The sequence below is a fragment of the Prunus persica genome, chromosome G1 (genome assembly GCF_000346465.2).
Source record: "Prunus persica cultivar Lovell chromosome G1, Prunus_persica_NCBIv2, whole genome shotgun sequence".
In the NCBI taxonomy this organism is placed as follows: domain Eukaryota; kingdom Viridiplantae; phylum Streptophyta; class Magnoliopsida; order Rosales; family Rosaceae; genus Prunus; species Prunus persica.
Window position 1 is genome coordinate 5,407,874 of NC_034009.1, and position 18,703 is coordinate 5,426,576.

Sequence of the window (18,703 nt, forward strand, 5' to 3'; positions counted from 1 at the left end):
AATAAACCAAATACAATAGGATGTTCAACTTGAAGTTAATTCGGAGCCCAAGTCTCAAAACTATTTTCACTTCTGAAAGATAACTTGTGAGAGAGAGAGAGAGAGAGAGAGAGAGAGAGAGAGAGAGAGAGTATATTCTTGTACAACAAGAAAAAATTGATACACCACACGTTAAATTTTAAGTTAGTGCGAGGCATTTGGAATTAAGAAACACCCAATGACTGAGATGACAAAAATGCTATATGAAAATTCACAACATTTCAGAATATCAAACTTTGTCCTTTAGTTCTGCTATTGGAACATAAATCACAGACTGTTCATGCAAGAGAGATTTATTTGACTTCTTTGCCTTGGCATTTTGAAATTTCAGTAATTTCTGTCTCATATTTTCTAGCCTACCTTTGGCTTTACATAGTCTCTCCATTTCCAGTTCTGCAACTCGACATCCACCTTCAGCAATAAGGTTGGCCTTCTTCTCCTTTGTTCTTGCTTTCAAAAGCTTCTTCAAGCTCACATTATCACTCAACTCCATTCCATCCTATATGAAAGCAAACCAACACATGAGTCAACTTTATTATTATTCAAGTTATCCAACGTACATAATTAGGGGTAAATATACTATCTATCTAAAAAAATCATACAATTCTCTCATCTGTCACAAAAGTTCAACAAAAATAAGTTGAGGTAGGCGCACAATTTTCTATACCCTTACTAACACACCGACAAAAATAAAGGTAAGTCGCAACTGTTTAAAAGAAGATTTAAGGCATGTGAAATGGTTGAGGATGACAAAGTGGTTGTTCCTGAAGAACTCCATGATACACCAGAATTCTTCCACACAAAACAAAGTTGATGAGAGTAAGAAATGTGGACTGATTGAGATCACAAGTCTGTTGAAGGGCAGTTGATTTCTATCAGTAGGTTGTGACTATCTGTAGGACACTTAAAAACGATTTTTGGATAAAAAAGGGAGGTCGCAAATTTACAAAAACTCAAAACTCTTATTCTGAAGGAAAAGATCCAAAATTAAGAAACTAAGCAAAGCTCAAGTCTCACAAGCAAAATAACTACTTTACTATTTTACTGATAAACACGTGGCCACAATGACGGCCAAAACACAGTAACCCTTAAAATAACCATAATACCAATGACCCTGGAATAATCAGAAATTTCCTAATTTTTATCTATTATGATAGGCCAAGACCTTGTTTCTCTTTGCAGGTGACCCACATGAAGATCCTTTCTGTTGATTTTTCCTCAAAGGGCTGCTTAATGATTTTGGGTGCTTTCTCCGGAAGGATTTCTTAACATTTCTTGGAGAATGGACCACAGTTTCAGCTAAGAAATCATCTGAATCTGATGCCATGAGATCAGCAGCTTTTTCAGTCACATTTTCATTTGTGGATTCCTTGGAGATTCCAGTAGTAACAGTGTGAAGGTTTGTAGCACTCTCTTCCTGTTGCGCAAAAGATCCATCATACTCTTTGTTGAAAATATTTCCAACAATATACCGTTGATTTTTATTTAGCAGTGAAAACTCAAAGAGGCTAAAACAGATAAACGAAAAAAGAAAAAACACAGTGATAGATATAAAAAAATATACAGAGACTACTAGCTCACCTTTCTGGTTTTGAGGGCTAAGTAACGTGCGTTCTTAAACCATTTACTAACCTGGAAATTGCAACTTAAAAAGGATTAAAAACAATGGAAAATGTAAGAAAAGCATAAGCTTCAATCCTGTATTAATATCCCAGTGACACTGACTTCACAGATCAGATACCACAAAACTCACGCCTACGCATTTAGATTCTCTGAGACTTGAACCAAAACTTCCAATAAAGTAAAATCCAGAAAGGCAAATGTATTTGACTGGATGAAAAACATATCAGTAACTTTTAAAATAATTTTTCCTCGATCCAATATGGCACGCAGTAAGACTTATAGAGCAACAAACTAGGGTTCATCAATCGCCATTACCTTCTCAGGATCTAGTCCCAACTCTTTTGAAAGATTCTCTTTCACATCTCTAGAAGGAAGTTCATTCTCAGAAAACGCTTGGCGCAGCTTCTGGAATAGGAAATTGCGGCACAGAATTTTAGTCAAGAAAATATCAAGTACTGCCTTCAGATTTATAAATACCTCTGCCTGAAAGCATAAGGAGACAGACAGAGAGAAGGGAGAGTCATGTTCTAATACCTCTACTGCCTTGCGAGGTATTCGGAAACATGCCCTTCTAACTTGAGTATCTGGAGGATGTTTATTTTTCACTTCTGTAGGGGTGACATCTGGAATTCTCTCGCTTTCATAGAGAGTCATAAGGGTGCTGGCTGCATCAGATTCCTTTTCTCTCCGCTTTCTTTTAACAGGACCCCAGTCTTCATCATCACTAATTTGTTCATGCAAAGGACCATCTTTTCCAAACATTTCCTTGTAGGGGAAAGAAATATGTATTATACTGTGAATATCTGACCTTTACCTCAAAAAACTGGTGATGTAACAACAAAATGGGGAACTGTACCCCATAATTTTGCATGAAATAGAAATTTATAATAAACCCCAAAGAGATCTATATTGATTACATTATGATACAAGCATTTCATAGGTTGACAATATATCTAAACAGACTGTTTTATATGCCAAGATGACTGCAAGCAAACAACTGTGGGGTCAAATTATTGGTTTCTAAGTAATTTCATTTTCTGGAAACTTAGCATTCTCCTTCTGTCAGACCCAAATGCGGCATCCAATTGAAATTCGTCTGTAGGAACTTTTCAAAAAGACTCAAGATTCTTCTGTAGCTTTATGTTGTCAATTTGGAGTCCTATTATTAGTGGTAGCAGGGTAAAGTTCAAGAGTCAAGTTTCCTTTCTGTTTGTACTTGAGGAAGACATTGCTATCTAGAGTATTCTATATGTCTCTCTCTGCCTACATGAAGTTTCCTCATGTAACCACAAGATGACTAAAATGCACACATTTAATTTTCTCAAAGTCCCACCAATAATTCATCTCTATTCTATTTTTCAGGGAACAAGTTAAAAAAAAAGCTCAAAAAATTTGGGCTGCGTACTCACATCATATAACTTCTTATAATCAACACGTCTTCTCTGTCTGCGGCCAGAAACAACTTCCCCATCAGTAGACTCATCAGAACCTACACTGACATCAGTTGACAATTCATCATCTGACGCATTGTCATCGGTGCCTCCCATGCTGAAGCTGCAGCTGTTCTCGTTCCTTTCTGGATTATAATCATCATCTTCAGAATCATCTGAAGGCCATTCTTCATCTGGGTTTAATAACGAATTCTCACCATCAGGGAAAGCGGCCTCTTCCTTGAAGACATCCTATCCCATGGAGAGCCAGTAATTACTTGAATTACTAAATTCGGAAATCAAAAGTAAAAAGTGGGGAAAAAGTTGGCATTTCTAGATGATTCTGGTAATGACTAACCTGCCAACCACAGTCATTGGAAAAGCAGGTCCCAAGATGAGCATTGACTACTTCTAGTATTTCCATTTTACACTCGCAAAATTTGCAAAACCAGCCTTGATCTCCCCGAGGAACTGTAGATAATCAATTAAACTTAAACTAACTGTTTGCTAACAAAATCTAATTGGTATGTCACCAAAAGGTCCAAAACAAATTCAGAAAAGGTGAGAAACTTACTATTTTCAGTATCCAAGGGAGGATCCAGACATTTTTGGTGGAATGCAGAATTGCATGTCCCATCACACAGTATAATATCATTATCGGGGAACGCTTCATTCAACTTGCACTTCGCACAGAATATCTAACAATAACAAAAACTAGCATATAAATAAGCATGCAACCAAGACAATGTGGCAACACCTCATACAAGGTATTATATCAAAGGCAAAACCATTCTTGCTAGCCTAAAACCACAGAACCATTCTTGCAAACCCAAAACCATTTCATTAGTATCCTAGGCTTTGGAGCTGTCTGAAAAGCAAGACCTTAGCCAAGACCGCAAGGATCGCTCATTCTTTAATTCTCAATCTATTGCATGCTTTTGCAAAAGTTTCTAGCACAACTGGTTATTCCAAATGGCCCCTTTCAGCACACATCCACACAAACAGAATGTGCGTTGCTTTATTTTCTTTTTACAATAAATTAGATTCTTGAGAGAGAGAGAGAGAGAGAGAGAGAGAGAGAGAGAGAGAGAGAGTCAGAGAGTGAGAGAAACCAAAAGGATAGTAATGACATATACTTACATGTTCATGATAAACAGATCCATCTGCAGCGATAACAGAATCTGCCATGCTACCCACCGAACTCAGAGAATACAGTTGATGAATAGCATCACGGATTCCAAGCTTACATTTCAATATCTGTTTCTTAGCTCTTTGTAGTTCCTTTTCTGGCTTAATCTTTTCTCGGCTGTGATAGAAATAAAAAATTAAAAGAATTACAACATTGAGCTATTTGCTGAAGAAAAAAGCTCTATAAACACACAATCTAATAAAATGATAGAAATTTTAAATTCAATCAAATAATATCAAAGAATTAACTTCCAACACTATCCAGTCGTATCTTTATTACATTCCTCTTAACATAAATACTTATTGTTGAGAAACCAGAGCATGCATGGTTCAAATGGTTACTTTATCAAATCTTCAAAATTTCAATCCTCTCTTTCTAAGTCTAGCTTAAACATTGATAATTAACTTAATTTTATCATACCTCTGACCCTTCCAACCTTCACCAGAATAAGCATCAATTAGGTTCTGCTCCAGCTTTATTTTAATCAGCAGGTATCTTGTCCTCCTCTGCAAGCGAGAAGTTTCATCTAACTCCACCTTATCCTTTTGTAATTTCTTCTTTCTTCTCCTTTTTATTCTAAGTTTGACTTCCCCATCAGCATTTTCCCCTTTCTTGTCAGAGTCCTTGAATGAGAACTTCTCATCCTGAAGTTTCACAGAAGACAGCTTTTTGGAAGAATTTGTATCATGTACCTTATGAACTCCTTTTCTACTCATCAACTTTTTATCAGTACCATTATTCCTAGACCCCTTTCTTGTAGAGTCAGCACCTCTCTTCTTCGACAAGCATGAAGCAATAATAGTTTTGGACTTTGGCTTTATTTTTTTAACATGGGAAACTTTGCCACCTTTTCTAAATTTTGGTGATGAAATTAGCTTTGCCACAGAATTGGAATAACGAGGTTTTCCTGACTCCTTGAGGGATGACTTTTTTCCAAGACCATGCATTCTGCTAACCAATGTATCAATACTGAAAATCCAAACACAAAATGGATTAGTATTAACTTTTAAAGATAGAAAAGAAAAAAAAAGGACCAGAAACAATGACATGATAGAGCAGAGAAAAGTTTTACAGCACAAAATTGACATATAATACGATAGAAAACTCTCAAGAGTTATCAGGTTAATTTAGTTTTGCAGAGTTTACATGTTTTAATTGCTGGCATCCCCTACTTCAAACATTTTTAATAAAGTTTGTCTCTGCATTGAAATTCTGGAAAGAATTTATGAGAACTAGATGAATAAGGGGCCCTCTTGGCCAAGTGAAGTTAATTACTGAATACAAAAGAACAGCTTCAAGAAAGAAAAAACAGTGCAAATTAGCCAAGAAAAAGATGAAGTCAAATTCAATCGTCTTTCCTGCAAAGAGGGCACCTTCTTTCCTCAGCTGATATGGAATTGTCACAAGTGTGAGTAATGTGCGTAGATATATCATAACAGATTACTAAACAAAGCAATGAAACATAATGTCATCTCAAAAGAGACAAGTCATTGTAAGGAGACTTCTTTTGTTAGAAGCAGAAGCTCAATGCAAACTCACAAGAACAGTGATCTTGTGCCTCCCAATTGGAGGATTTGATTTTGAAAGCTCAGATCACAACATAACAAAAACTGGAACAGAGCGCAAAAGATTCAAGCTTCAAACCAATTTCAGTCAAGTAAGCAAATTGAGAGGTAAAGGCATCATGGGAAGCTCACCTGAAAAAGAATAGAGATCTATGAACTGCTGGGCTTTGAAGCTGCTACAAAACATACATATATATATATACACCACGTATACATTCATATATACAAGTAAAGAAGTATTGGAATTGTCGAGTTATTGATGGGTTTTGGATTAATTGCTCCAAGAACTTCAAATTTTTAAAAAATTTGGGTTCTTGGGGTTTTCCCCAATGGTGCTCTGGGCAGTTCTGCTCTCCTCCCCGAAGCGCCACCCAACGCTCTCTCTCTCTCTCTAAAAGTCCTGTCTATTTATAGTCTTCTTCATTTTGGGAATGATCAATCAATCATATGTGTCTAATAAGTTTCTGTTTTCGAATCGATGAATTCTTGTACAAAGAGGATACAAATCTGTTATGATTTAGGCATCCCTTTTCTCGCTAGGGAGACTTTGGAAAAGCCCAAAAGAGAGAGAAAATTTTTAAAACAAGTAAAAATGGACAAAATTGCCCTTATTTATTTTTTGATTTCCTAAGAAATCCTTTACATTTGCATGTCTTTGGTTTGAAAGTTGAGAGGTTATTCTGTCTTTTTTTAAAAAGCTTTGACTTTTTTCAAAAGTGAAAGTTTTTTTATGGGTAAAACCTAAATTTACTTTCTCGCTACACTAAAAAATAAAAAAAATAAAAATAAAAATTCTTGGAGCAATGTTATGGTTTGTTGCTTGACTTTCTTTCATGCCCTTTCTCAAAAATAAAATTTTCTTTCATGTCTTTGTGTTTTTTTATTAATTTTTTTTTCTCGATTCACTTTTTTTTTCTTCATGTATTTGAATGACTTTAACTGAAATAATTAAAGAGTGTATAGTAAAATATTCTCTTGTTGGAGCACAAATTTATGCTCTTTGGAATTACGATTGTAACTTGTAAGATGAGCAAATTCAACGACTGAAAAGGTATCGATGTGGTGCTAGCCAATAATTCTTCAACTGTCAAATGATTGGTAATTTTGATAGAATTAAACTAAAGTAGTAGGATTGGAGCAGAAAGTATTGCGTAACTTAGATTGGTACACAGAGGAGTCTGTTCTGAACTTGCGTAATTTAGGCAAAGTCTCGGTTCTTAGCCGTTTTGGCTTCAGACTTCCATTCTTATTAGTCTCAGTTCTTAGGCAAGTACATAATGCGAGATTTTTTTGGTGGGGGGTGGGTGGTAAACGCACCAACATATTCAACATGGCCTCATTTGAGGGTATTTGTGTCTTTTCATTTTTTTGTAGTGTAACTTATTCTTCTTGGTCCCATAAGAAAAAGTTATATATCCAATAGTACAACATATTATGTAAATTCATAGGTTCTATTTGAATGGAAGGATTATAAAGAAAGGATTTGGATTTGACAACGATGCTAAATTTGCTATAAAAACAAAAACTATATTAGATTGAATGTATTTGAAATAAGTAGATGTTTAATTTTTAAAATGACTATGCAATCTAAGGAATCATTTGGAATCCATGTGTTTTCTTCCTTTCTTTCTTGTCTAAATTTGTTGGCATACATGGATTGTAATAGTCTAAACAAACAGTTTTACTTTATAATCGCATCTAAATCCATGGACTTGGAATTCATCTATCCAAAGGAAGTCTTATTGTTTTGTTATATTTGAGGAGACCGAACTCTTTAAACTATACCTCTTGAGTATGTGGTATAGATTGCCAGTCTAACAATACAAACATACTAAATTGTCTAATTATACCTTTTATTGTTTTGCTCATGTTGTTGGGTCAAGGAATGTAATACTTTGAGATATGCTACGGTTAGTCGCTATGGGGACAAGAATTTTGTCAATATGAGAGTGGCAGATTGTGAGTTAATTCCTGAAACCATTTTTTGCTATTTAGTAGGCTATAAGACAAAGCAGGAGCTAAGATAATTATCTTTGGCCCAATTGGATGTATAAATTTGACAAAACAAAACTAAGTGTGGGCGGATGCCTCAACAATTAAATTTCAACCGCCTACGCGTGGGCAGTTGATGGTAGAAAACTTCCTACTACCTTTGTTTGTTGATCGTTATTGGCAATAGACTTCAAACATTTAGCATCCCCAACCCCAACAGGAAGTTTCCATTAGTGATGAATCTTATACAAAGATTATGAGGTAGACTGGGGAGGTTGGATTGTAGATTTTATTTAAATGTTTGATGTTTGCGTAGGAATGTGCTCAATTTGCCAGGGATGATTTTCGACACACAAATTCATCTTTCCCTCTGTTTCCCGGGATACTCTTGATTATATTGGCAAGAGAACTGGTGCATAACTCAGAGGGTTTAGCAATTGATGGGCATGATATGCTACAAAACCACAATGTCTGACCACAAAATTGATGGGTGTGATTAACTGGTGGGTGTGATTAATTGATGGGTGTCATTACAATTTAATCATAACAATAACTGCTTCAACAAATACACATCAACTACCACATCATGTGGTCAGAAATGCAATCTTCAAGCAGAGCAATGAACGCATCAAGTGAAACGAAAATGATTGCCTTGTGCCAACTTCCCAGCCTCAAAATGCCAGGACCAAAGTAGAACAATGAATGCATCAAGTGAAATACATTTTGTATAAACCCTTCAAAAATTAGACAGAGTGCAAAGGATTTCACCTCCAACGCACATTAATACTAATGTAAGGGAAGGCACAAAGACAAATCATTTTTCGATAACAAAATCAGCAGCAGAATACATTAAATGACAGAAATTGTTTATTACTAACAACTCATTCAATGGTCAAATTACAAAAGTAATAGGCAAGATACCCGATGGCCAAGTAAATTTTATTGGAGAACCAACACCCAAAGCGCTCATTAACCTGCAAAATTTAGAAGCGAAAATATTATTTCCAGATAAATAAAAGACAAACTAGCAAGGAACAAAGGAACCAAGAGGTGGAGCTTTCAGCAGCACAAAGAACAAGGATATATTGTCAGTCGTGCAGAGTCATATATATAGATGGAAATAAAGACGCATTTTCTAGCCTAGTCAAATATGGTCATCAACATATAGGTCAATTCCAGCTTAGTAAACTATGGACTTCAATCTTTTCAGTGCAACCCTTGTTTCAACAAACATATTTGGCGCAGTCATTGCAGTGTTTCTAAAGACATAATTAGGTGGAGAAAATTCTTAAAGTTCACATTTCTATATCTAAATATGTAAATTCTCTAAGTGGATGGGCCACTTTTTTAGAAAGAGTAGAGGACATTGTATATCATCCTGTAATCAAATTCAATAAATTTGGGGCAAACAAAAAGAGAACCTCAAGAAGGCCTCATTGTAAGAACTTGGAAAAAAAAAACATAAAACAAATAAAACAAAAAACTTCACAAGTGTCGTTAACAGATAAAACTGTTGCCAATTCAATGTCCTAAGTAACTCAACAAGATTGTGTACCAAATGAATGACATATGCACTAGGTCATGTAGGTATGTTCCTCAATCAATTTCCAAACTTTTTTTTCACAAACCAACGGGAAAATGACTAGTGTATGTACATTTTCATTAGATAGAGCCCAAACACTACAGTTTAAACATGAGAAAATTAAAGATGAGAACAGACAGGAGTACATTGCAATGAGAAGTAGGGCTAATTACTATATTGCCTTAATTTTTATATTTATTATCAAACTTATTAAAGATGAAAAGGGTATAAATGGTACTTTACACACACTGATTGACAAAAAGTGCTTTTTTAGTAACAGTAGATATAACCAAGTTGAAGAGAATTACATGAAAAAGCAGCTGAAAGAAGAATACATCCTAAAACTATATGCTAAATGGACTGAAGCTCAATCAGGCAGGAGTAAATTGAAGTCTTACATATGGATATAGCATAGCCTAATCGCTCTGACTCAACTTAAACCAAACCTCAGTTTGAGATGCAAAACTAAATCCAACTCTAACAGAGTACAATAAGACCTTGAGAGAGCGCATTTGTGTTTAAGGAGTATAAGAACTATGATATCTAACCTACTACATAATGGGATTACATAAGGCATCATGCACACTCTTAAACAGCCAACACAAAACATATGATTTCCTTTTTATCTATTTCATTACAGATTGAAGAATTATGATTTCAAATCCCTATGCAATTTTATTTTTAAAATCAACAATATATTAAGTTCATTGAAGCCAAATAAGATAGGCGCAAAAGTAATATTCTGGGATGATTGCTCCCCATTTACCAACGCAAATATGCAATTCCATTAATTAATATCAGAATGTTAACCCACAAAAAAATGAAAATAATGTACACAAAGCAAGAGTTACTCTCTTCCGGCCATCAAGCTCCACCTTCAAGCAAACAATGGTGGAAAACTATTTCATTGCTCACCCATTTATTACGACAAATAATCAAGGATTGATAGACAAAAATATGTTCACTACATTATCACCTACTAAGCTAACATGCAAAAGCTCACCTACTCTCAAATCTATAAATTATCACACCTTCTTCAATACACCGAGATCAGAGAAACAAGTAAAACCCAATCATGAATCAACAAAAATCTCCCACCAGAGAAGATATCAAAAAGCCAAACCCAAGGACCACAAAAACATACATTGAAATGTTTACAAACAAAACCCTCAAGTCAAATAAACATCTTCCAATGACCCATTTGAAAACACAAATAAATAAGGAAAATAAACTTCATCTATTATCAGCAAAAGATCCAATGACCCATTTCAACACACCTATACACATTTTTTGAATTTTCAATCATTGAATCCTTGATCCATTAAAAAAAAAAAAAAAAAAAACCAAACACGAAAGTAAAACGACTAATATGAATAAACAAAAATATATATATGAATTGACTATACCAATTGAGATCAATGGCCATGCTCCTTGGCGTGCTGCTGGTGCTCGAGGTGGCGACGCTCCTCAGGAAGAGCGACGAGGTAGGAAAAGATCATGCCCCCGAAGCAGACATGGAAGAGAGGATCGACGGAGTTGGTCTGGATGTACTTGGCGTGGTAATTGTCCAAGCCTCTCTGCACCGTCTTCTTCGCGTAGTCGACGGACAGCATCGGCTTCACATAGCTGGGCAATTCCTTCACCTTCAACCCCTTGATCTCGTTGTAGAATCTCCTCAACGCCATTTGTAATGACACCCTGAGAGAGAATTGGAAACCCTAACCCTAGAACGCAAAGTAGCAAGAGGAGGAAACGAGGTGTTCGAGCAAATGAGGAATTGGAGGCAGAGAAAGACGTAGCCGGTGAGACTCAGACCGAGAGAGTTTTGTATGATAACGGACCTTCGTTTGGGTTGGGCCGAGTGAAGGTTTGGGCCTGGTATTATTTGACCAAGTTGGGCATTTTGGCCCTTGTATTTTGTTGGTTGTTCTACTCTATTTCTGATTTGGTGATTTTTGTTTGCTTATTTTTATTTTTCTACCTTATTATTATTAAGGCCCTTAAATGATGCCTTATCTCTTAATCATTGGATACAAAAAATTAATTTAATTCAATCAAATTAATTAACCGTTAATCAAATTAATTAGTTTGATCCAACGGTTAAAGGATAAGACTTCACCTGAGGGCCTTAGATAAGATCCTCGCTATAAAACGACTCCGTATAGGTGATTTTTACGGGCCTCCGAAACTTAGACAATTAGGATGATGAAACTGCATTGTGGGATGAGCTTAACAAGTTGATTTGTGTTGCCTCAAGATCCATATGGTGTGCATTCAAATTTTTTATAGATAATCCTATTGGCTTAGTCCCTTTTGTTACATTTTAAGAACTCCTCTTTAGAGATACATGTATTTGAAAATTTTTGTAAATGACTTTATTGGAGTGATCATATGAAATACATAGTCGTGTTCGATTGCAAAATCTTTTTATTTTTAACCTCATTTATTTGGTGATTGGTTTTACCATAATTAGTTTTTTCACCTGTATGCATATCATACGGAAAATGTGAGTTATTTTTATAAAAATAAAAAATAAAAAAGAAGTTCACAATGAATTGTTTATTATTTATCACCTACTTTTATAGCATAGTAGTGCCTCTCCCATTGATCAATTTTACTCCTGATGGATGGGAATTGAGGATCAAAGCATGATATATGATTCCTATTTTTTTTATTATTATTATTGCTAACATGATGTAGCTCAGTGAAAAAGGGCATTGACTTGTAGATCAGTGATTTCACATTCGAACCTCCATAATACCCCCTCTCCCCTTTGTAGTTTAGTCTATCACTTGTATTCAAATATAATAATAATGTAATTTGATCAAATATAATATGCATTGTAACCCATTTTATAAAAAATCTATACCTATGGTCCAAGAGAATGTTCCAAATCACTCTTTGGAAATTCCTTTTAAATTAGGAGGGGATATTTTGGTGTTTCTATTTAGACCCTTCCTAGTTAATTCTTAAACCATGTTTACTTACCATCAGTGAATATTCGAAGAAAATGAATGATTTCAATTTTTAACTTCACCAACATTTATTGACACGTAAGGAATGAAAAATGTTTTCAATGAGACTTGTAAGGAATTGCTATCTAATTTATTAAGTTCTGGCATATTAAACGATGGCCAAAATATTTGTCCAATTTAATTGAAAGAATTCAGTCTAATTCGACTCACCAAACGTGACCTTTGGCAACATCTCTTGTTTTTTTTTATTATTATGATTTTTACTTTTAATGATTAGAAAGGAAAAAAAATGAGAGTAGACAGAAAAATGGTGATCAGTCACATCAGAAGCAAAGAAAAACAGAAAAAGAGAGAGGATAGGGAAGGGGAAAAAGGAGGATGGAGCAAAGAAAAAGAAGAAAAATGGAATTTCCACGAGGCCATCCCAATGCCACCTAATCTTAATGAGATTTGTAAGTGGTGTTGTAGGTGGTGGTTCACCATATGCTTCCAGCCTGTCCTCTCATTCTACAATCTACACCAGCCTGTACTGGATCTCCCAAAAACTTGAGATTCTAAATTACCAAAATACCCATACTTTCCCTACACCAAGTCATAAACAACTATGGGTATTTCAGTACTTCATATACAAATAAAATACCCGCCATTTTGTATTCTCAAATCAAACCCATAGACAACAATAATATTCATGAAATATTCTGGTGACTTATAGTTCAAAATCAACAGACAACAAAGAGGGAAAAAAAAACGTTTGGCAAATTTTTTTTAAAAAAAAAAAAACAGAAGGAGGGGGTGGGGTGTGGGGATTAAAACTACAAAAATGCCCATATAATTATAGTCCTTCCTGTTGCGCACATTTTGGAGCCTTGGAGGGGAGAGAGAGAGAGAGAGTCGTTGGTTGTTTTTGTTGTTGGAACGACTCGGTTTCAGAGAACAAGAACATCTTCAGCACCATGATCTCCTTCTCCTCTCTATCTCTAGCCATGAATTGAATCTCTCTAGGCCAACACAAGAAAAGGTGTTGGTGTTCTTGAAGGAAAAAAAAAACCAATTATATATATATATATTTTTTAAAGAACAATTTGATGGGCACGTTCCAGAGCTTTAGGAAGGCCTATGGAGCTCTGAAGGACTCTACCAAGGTTGGCCTCATCAAGGTCAACAGCGAATTCAAGGTACCAAGAAGGAAAAAAAAATGAAAAAGAAGCAAATTTGATTGATGGGTTTTGTTTCTTGAGCTCTGTTAATGCCTAGCAGTTTGGTTTTTGATTGTTTGTTTGATGAAATGTTGGTTTTGTTGGAAGGATTTGGATATTGCCACGGTGAAGGCCACCAGTCACGTTGAGTGCCCTCCGAAGGAACGCCATGTTCGAAGTGAGTTTATGTCTTTTTCATTTGATTTTCTAAATTTATGATTTTGTGTTTTGAATGATGTGAGGATTTGAATTTGCATGACAATGGTTATCAAGATTTGTAATTGTGGTCATTTTCCTTGCATTTGCTAACAGAATGTTTGTAGTTGTATTTTCTTGCACTAATGATCTTTCCTAATTCAGTCTCATTCTCATACCTGATTATTTTCTTTGGGGGGTTTTGTTTTTGTTTCCCTGCATAGAGATTTTCTCTGCAACATCTGTGACACGTCCACGGGCAGATGTGGCATACTGTATTCATGCTCTGGCCAAGAGATTGTCCAAGACTCGGAGCTGGATTGTATGTCCTTAATTCTTCTTCTTCTTCTTCTTCTTCTTATCATAGTGTTTGTTCTTAATTGAAACAATATGTAAATTTGGCTCAAGGTCCAGGAGGCTTCGAATTGATATATAACTGATACGAATTGGTTTTGTAGCAGTTGCAAAAAGTTAGCATGAAAACAAGCTCAAAAGAACTGATGTGATAATGCAGTTGCAAACATGTTATGACTTGGTTCCTTAAATGTAGCAAATCACTTACCTAATGACAAGTTGACAAAATCTGCAGGTTGCCATAAAGACATTGATAGTTGTTCATAGAACATTGAGAGAGGGTGATCCTACATTTAGAGAAGAGCTTCTAAACTATTCTCAGAGAGGACACATTCTCCAAATTTCCAATTTTAAAGATGACTCAAGTCCCCTTGGTAAAATGCTTCTACCTTCCATGGCAGTTTTTTTATGTAACATGTTGCCAATATTGTAACAGTCTCTTCTTAGACCAAATTCTACCTTGCAGCTTGGGATTGCTCTGCTTGGGTTAGGACATATGCCCTCTTTCTAGAAGAACGGCTGGAGTGTTTCCGGGTTCTGAAGTATGACATCGAGTCGGAGCGTTTGACAAAAACATCACCAGGATCAACAAAGGTGTGGTTTGTGGTTGTCATTTCTCACACTGAATTTCTTCATCATCTTTCGCATAACAAAGATACTATTAACTCCACTAGGTACATAGTAGAACACGAACATTGGCTGCCGATGAGCTGTTGGAGCAACTACCTGCACTGCAGCAACTTCTTTACCGCCTCATGGGCTGCCAGGTAATAACTTAATATTGATACAGAACACCAAATCTGGTTTGGTTCTTTATAGTCAAATACTTTATGTTGATCCATGACGGTTTCTCTTATTGAAACATTTTGTTCCTTTGGTTGGAATTTCTAATTTGTTCTTATTTTGCAGCCTGAGGGAACAGCTTTTAACAATTACCTCATACAATATGCCTTAGCTCTGGTATGCATGATACCAATCTCCATTTTTATATGATCAGAGTGTGAGAGTGTCTCTACATGCCTTTATTGAAAACTGCTTTATGCATCACATACTTTGTAAATTAGGACATGAAATTCATGAGGTTTATGGCTTTTTAGTTAATTTCCAAGTATGATACACGGGCCCTGAACCATTGACAGAATTTCTGTCATTACACTGCAGTAATTTAAGCATGTTATGTCATAGAAACCCAAATTGCTCCAATACGGTCTGTAAGGGTACAGTTTATGCAAGCTTTCATAACTATTCTTTATTGTTAAGGCCATAACATCCTTGGGAAAACATAATATATGCCTTATCACTAGTTGCTTCTGGGTTTCAACATTGTCCTTTTCCATGTAGGTTTTAAAAGAGAGCTTTAAAATATATTGTGCCATCAACGACGGAATTATAAATCTTGTTGACATGGTAAGACTCTATTAGATTCAGTTCTCATGTTTCGTTGAACTGAATCCGTTGTTAAATGATGCTTTCTCTTTTTAATTTTTTTTCAATAATACCAGTTTATGTTACATGTTCCTGCAGTTCTTTGATATGTCAAGACATGATGCAGTTAAAGCTCTCAATGTTTATAAAAGAGCTGGCCAACAGGTATACAGTGGTACTGATTTTGGAACCTATTGTATGAAAATATGCACTTCTGTAAATTGCTGGATCATCCCCTAAAAAATTGTTTTTCCTTTATTCAACTACAGGCCGAAGCCCTAGCTGATTTTTATGAATATTGCAAGGGTTTGGATCTTGCTAGAACTTTTCAGTTTCCAACATTGAGACAGGTTCCATTTGGCCTCAGTGGTATATTTAAGTTGACTCCACTACATGGTCTCTCACAAATTTTCTTCTCTGCCCTAAACAGCCACCTCCATCCTTTCTTGCAACAATGGAGGAGTATATAAAGGAAGCGCCGCAGTCCGGTTCTGTTAACAAGAGACTGGTGAGATAGTTTCCATAATTTCTTTTTCTGTCTCAGAATTTGACATAAAAAGTAAATGAAAATAAAAGGTTGCCATAATTTCTTCGAAGTTTCTGATAATTTTGTTCTGACTATAGGAATACCAGGAGACAGACCAGCAGCCTCAGAAACCTGAAGAACCTCCTCCTCCTCCAGAGCCTGAACAACAAGAAGAAGAAGTTGAGGAGAAAACGGAGGAAGAGGAAGAACGCCAACCTAAGGAAGAGGTAGTTGAACCTCCCCCTTTGATATCAACGGACGACACTGATCTTCTGGTACGTTATGCACAAGTACTTCATGTTTTCTCTGATGCCAATTTTATGAAGTTCTGCAATTCATGTTGTCTTTTGCCTTTTCTTTGTCCAGGGTCTAAGGGAAATAAATCCAAAAGCTGCAGAAATTGAAGAAAGCAATGCCTTGGCTCTTGCAATAGTTCCACAAGGTAGGCTTCCATTGTCTATGATATTTGATTTTGAGGAAATTCTACACATGCCTTCACTGTGGAATTTGTTTCATACATCATACTATTTGTACATTCGCAGGGAACGAACAACAATCTGGAGCAAGTTTCAATGATCTTGCTGGGACTTCAGGCTGGGAGCTAGCACTGGTGACCACACCAAGCAACCATACAAGCCAAGTGCCCATGGACAAGAAGTTTGTTAGTATTATTTTCTGTTCATTTCATTAAGCTAAAGCTTTTTCATTTCGTTCTTCTACCCTTTGGTTTGTTGATGAGCATTGGTTTCATTTTCGGGTCAGGCTGGTGGCTTTGACAAGCTATTACTTGATAGCTTGTATGAAGATGAAGGTGCCAGGAGACAGATACAGCTCCAGAACGCAGGCTATGGCTACGGTGCAACGAGCTTGCATAACCCGTTTGAACAACAAGCACAACATCCTGTGCAGGATCCATTTGCAATGTCCAACAACATAGCACCCCCAACCAACGTGCAAATGGCGCTAATGGCTCAACAACAACACCAACATCAGCAAATCCTGCAGCAACAGAACCAGCAATATCAACAGCAGCAGAACATGATGATGGTGCCTCACCCTTATTATTCTCAATACCCCCAACAGATGCAGCCCCCGGGTTCTTCGAACCCGTTTGGAGATCCATTCAGCTTCCCTCCTAGTTCAACGCCACACCAGGGAAACCAACACCTAATATAGAGGTCATTTGTTTCATGATTTAATTCCAGCTTATTCTTTGATTCTTTGGAGTAGTGTGAGTTTGAGAAGCTCATTCTTTGTTTAACTCTGTATATTGTTTTGGAGGGCTATTGACAATGGAATGCATACAAATTGATGTGTTAATTTCATAAAACTTGTGCTTATTGTTAACAGTTATCAGAAGTCACACGTGTATTAAAAATAAAAATAAAACAAACAGAGTGATGGTTTGATTTACATGGATAACGCCCAATAACCAATGCAAGTTCTACAATTTTTTATTATTTACCAAGCATGTGAGGTTTTGGCAGAAAATTGGATGGAAATAACGCTAAAGACGAAATTGAATATTTCTAATGTGTTTGAGTGATGTAGGATACCGGTGACCTGAGTATTTAGGTAGTTTAGAGCATTCACAGTAGGGGGTGAATTTTTGGGGGTGTAAAGTCACTTTTACTTCCCCTTTACACCTCCGAGGGTTGTAAATATGGTTTTTGCTCTAATGGTGAAGATGTAAATCTATGTATAATTGATTTTGCTCACTTTTGTCCATTTTTTCTCACTTTTTCTCATGTAAGCCCCACTTGCAAGGGATGTAAAAAAGGATGCACATGTGCATCTAAATTTGTATCTCACGGTTGTGATGCAAATTTACAATCATTTACACCTCTCCATTGGGGGTGATTCCGATCACAAATGGTGTATATTTAACATACACCCCATTATACAACCCCTACTGGAGATGCTCTTAGCGGAAGCGAAAACTGTTTGTGCAAATATCACGGAAGAATATTCGCTTGAAGATCCTTTACCTTTTGAACTTCTTTCTCTCTCTTCTTGTAAAATCAAACATCAGCAAAAGACCACACCTGTGGGGTGTTGGCCAAAGCCCTCCTGCCTAAGTTAGTTCAATTGTATATAGGAGAAAACAATAGCTAAAAGAGAGTATGGAGTTTTATCTACGGGGAGAACTGGGTGGCCGGAGCCATGTTTGGGGTGGCAGTTAGTCGTGCGGGAGAGATGAGAGTGGAGCGGACGGCGGCTAGGGATGTCGTCGACTAGGAGAGAGAGACTGGAGTTTCTCGGGTTTTTTGCTAGGTTGTATAAATTGAATCAATTAGGGATTTGATTGGGATCAAATCATTTAATTGATGATGTATCTCTTAAATAGGATAATACCATAATTAGGTGATTTATCTTTTAATTGGTGATTATATTCCCAAATAAAGATAATATCCCATATATATATGTATAAGACTGTAGTAGCCACTAGTGTATATTATTTATTGAAGACAAATTTTTCAAAAAAAAAATTTTCACAAAATTTTTTTTAAAAATCGGGTATAGCCGCCCGGCTATACTATTTCCAATTTAAAAAAAAGATAATAGGCGCACAGCCCTTTGGTGCCCACGTGTAATATAGTATAGCCGCCCGG

At 36.2% G+C, this 18,703-nt stretch overlaps 3 protein-coding genes across 4 annotated transcripts; 1 reads left to right on the forward strand and 2 right to left on the reverse strand.

Moving 5' to 3' along the window:
* LOC18792243 (pathogenesis-related homeodomain protein) lies at positions 117-6,379 on the reverse strand. Of its 2 annotated transcripts, XM_007224461.2 has the most exons (11): positions 5,979-6,376; positions 4,702-5,250; positions 4,233-4,398; positions 3,667-3,790; positions 3,451-3,563; positions 3,072-3,344; positions 2,197-2,427; positions 1,978-2,067; positions 1,621-1,671; positions 1,205-1,456; positions 117-538 (listed from the first exon to the last, which is right to left on the reverse strand). In XM_007224461.2, the coding sequence occupies exons 2-11, from the start codon at positions 5,226-5,228 to the stop codon at positions 269-271; spliced, it is 2,097 nt and encodes a 698-aa protein (XP_007224523.1). In that variant the 5' UTR covers positions 5,229-5,250; positions 5,979-6,376; the 3' UTR covers positions 117-268. The 2 variants fall into 2 exon arrangements, with proteins under 2 accessions (XP_007224523.1, XP_020410181.1); XM_020554592.1 differs by lacking the exon at positions 1,205-1,456 and having other exon boundaries at positions 5,979-6,379.
* On the reverse strand, positions 8,472-11,231 carry LOC18788802. The gene is made up of 2 exons (XM_007223772.2): positions 10,827-11,231; positions 8,472-8,812 (listed from the first exon to the last, which is right to left on the reverse strand). The coding sequence occupies exon 1, from the start codon at positions 11,103-11,105 to the stop codon at positions 10,836-10,838; it is 270 nt and encodes an 89-aa protein (XP_007223834.1). The 5' UTR covers positions 11,106-11,231; the 3' UTR covers positions 8,472-8,812; positions 10,827-10,835.
* Positions 12,941-17,411, forward strand: LOC18788413 (putative clathrin assembly protein At5g57200). The gene is made up of 15 exons (XM_007222237.2): positions 12,941-13,570; positions 13,700-13,769; positions 14,011-14,108; positions 14,376-14,514; positions 14,607-14,734; positions 14,815-14,907; positions 15,050-15,100; positions 15,482-15,547; positions 15,665-15,730; positions 15,835-15,915; positions 15,996-16,073; positions 16,190-16,366; positions 16,458-16,533; positions 16,634-16,752; positions 16,854-17,411. The coding sequence occupies exons 1-15, from the start codon at positions 13,481-13,483 to the stop codon at positions 17,265-17,267; spliced, it is 1,746 nt and encodes a 581-aa protein (XP_007222299.1). The 5' UTR covers positions 12,941-13,480; the 3' UTR covers positions 17,268-17,411.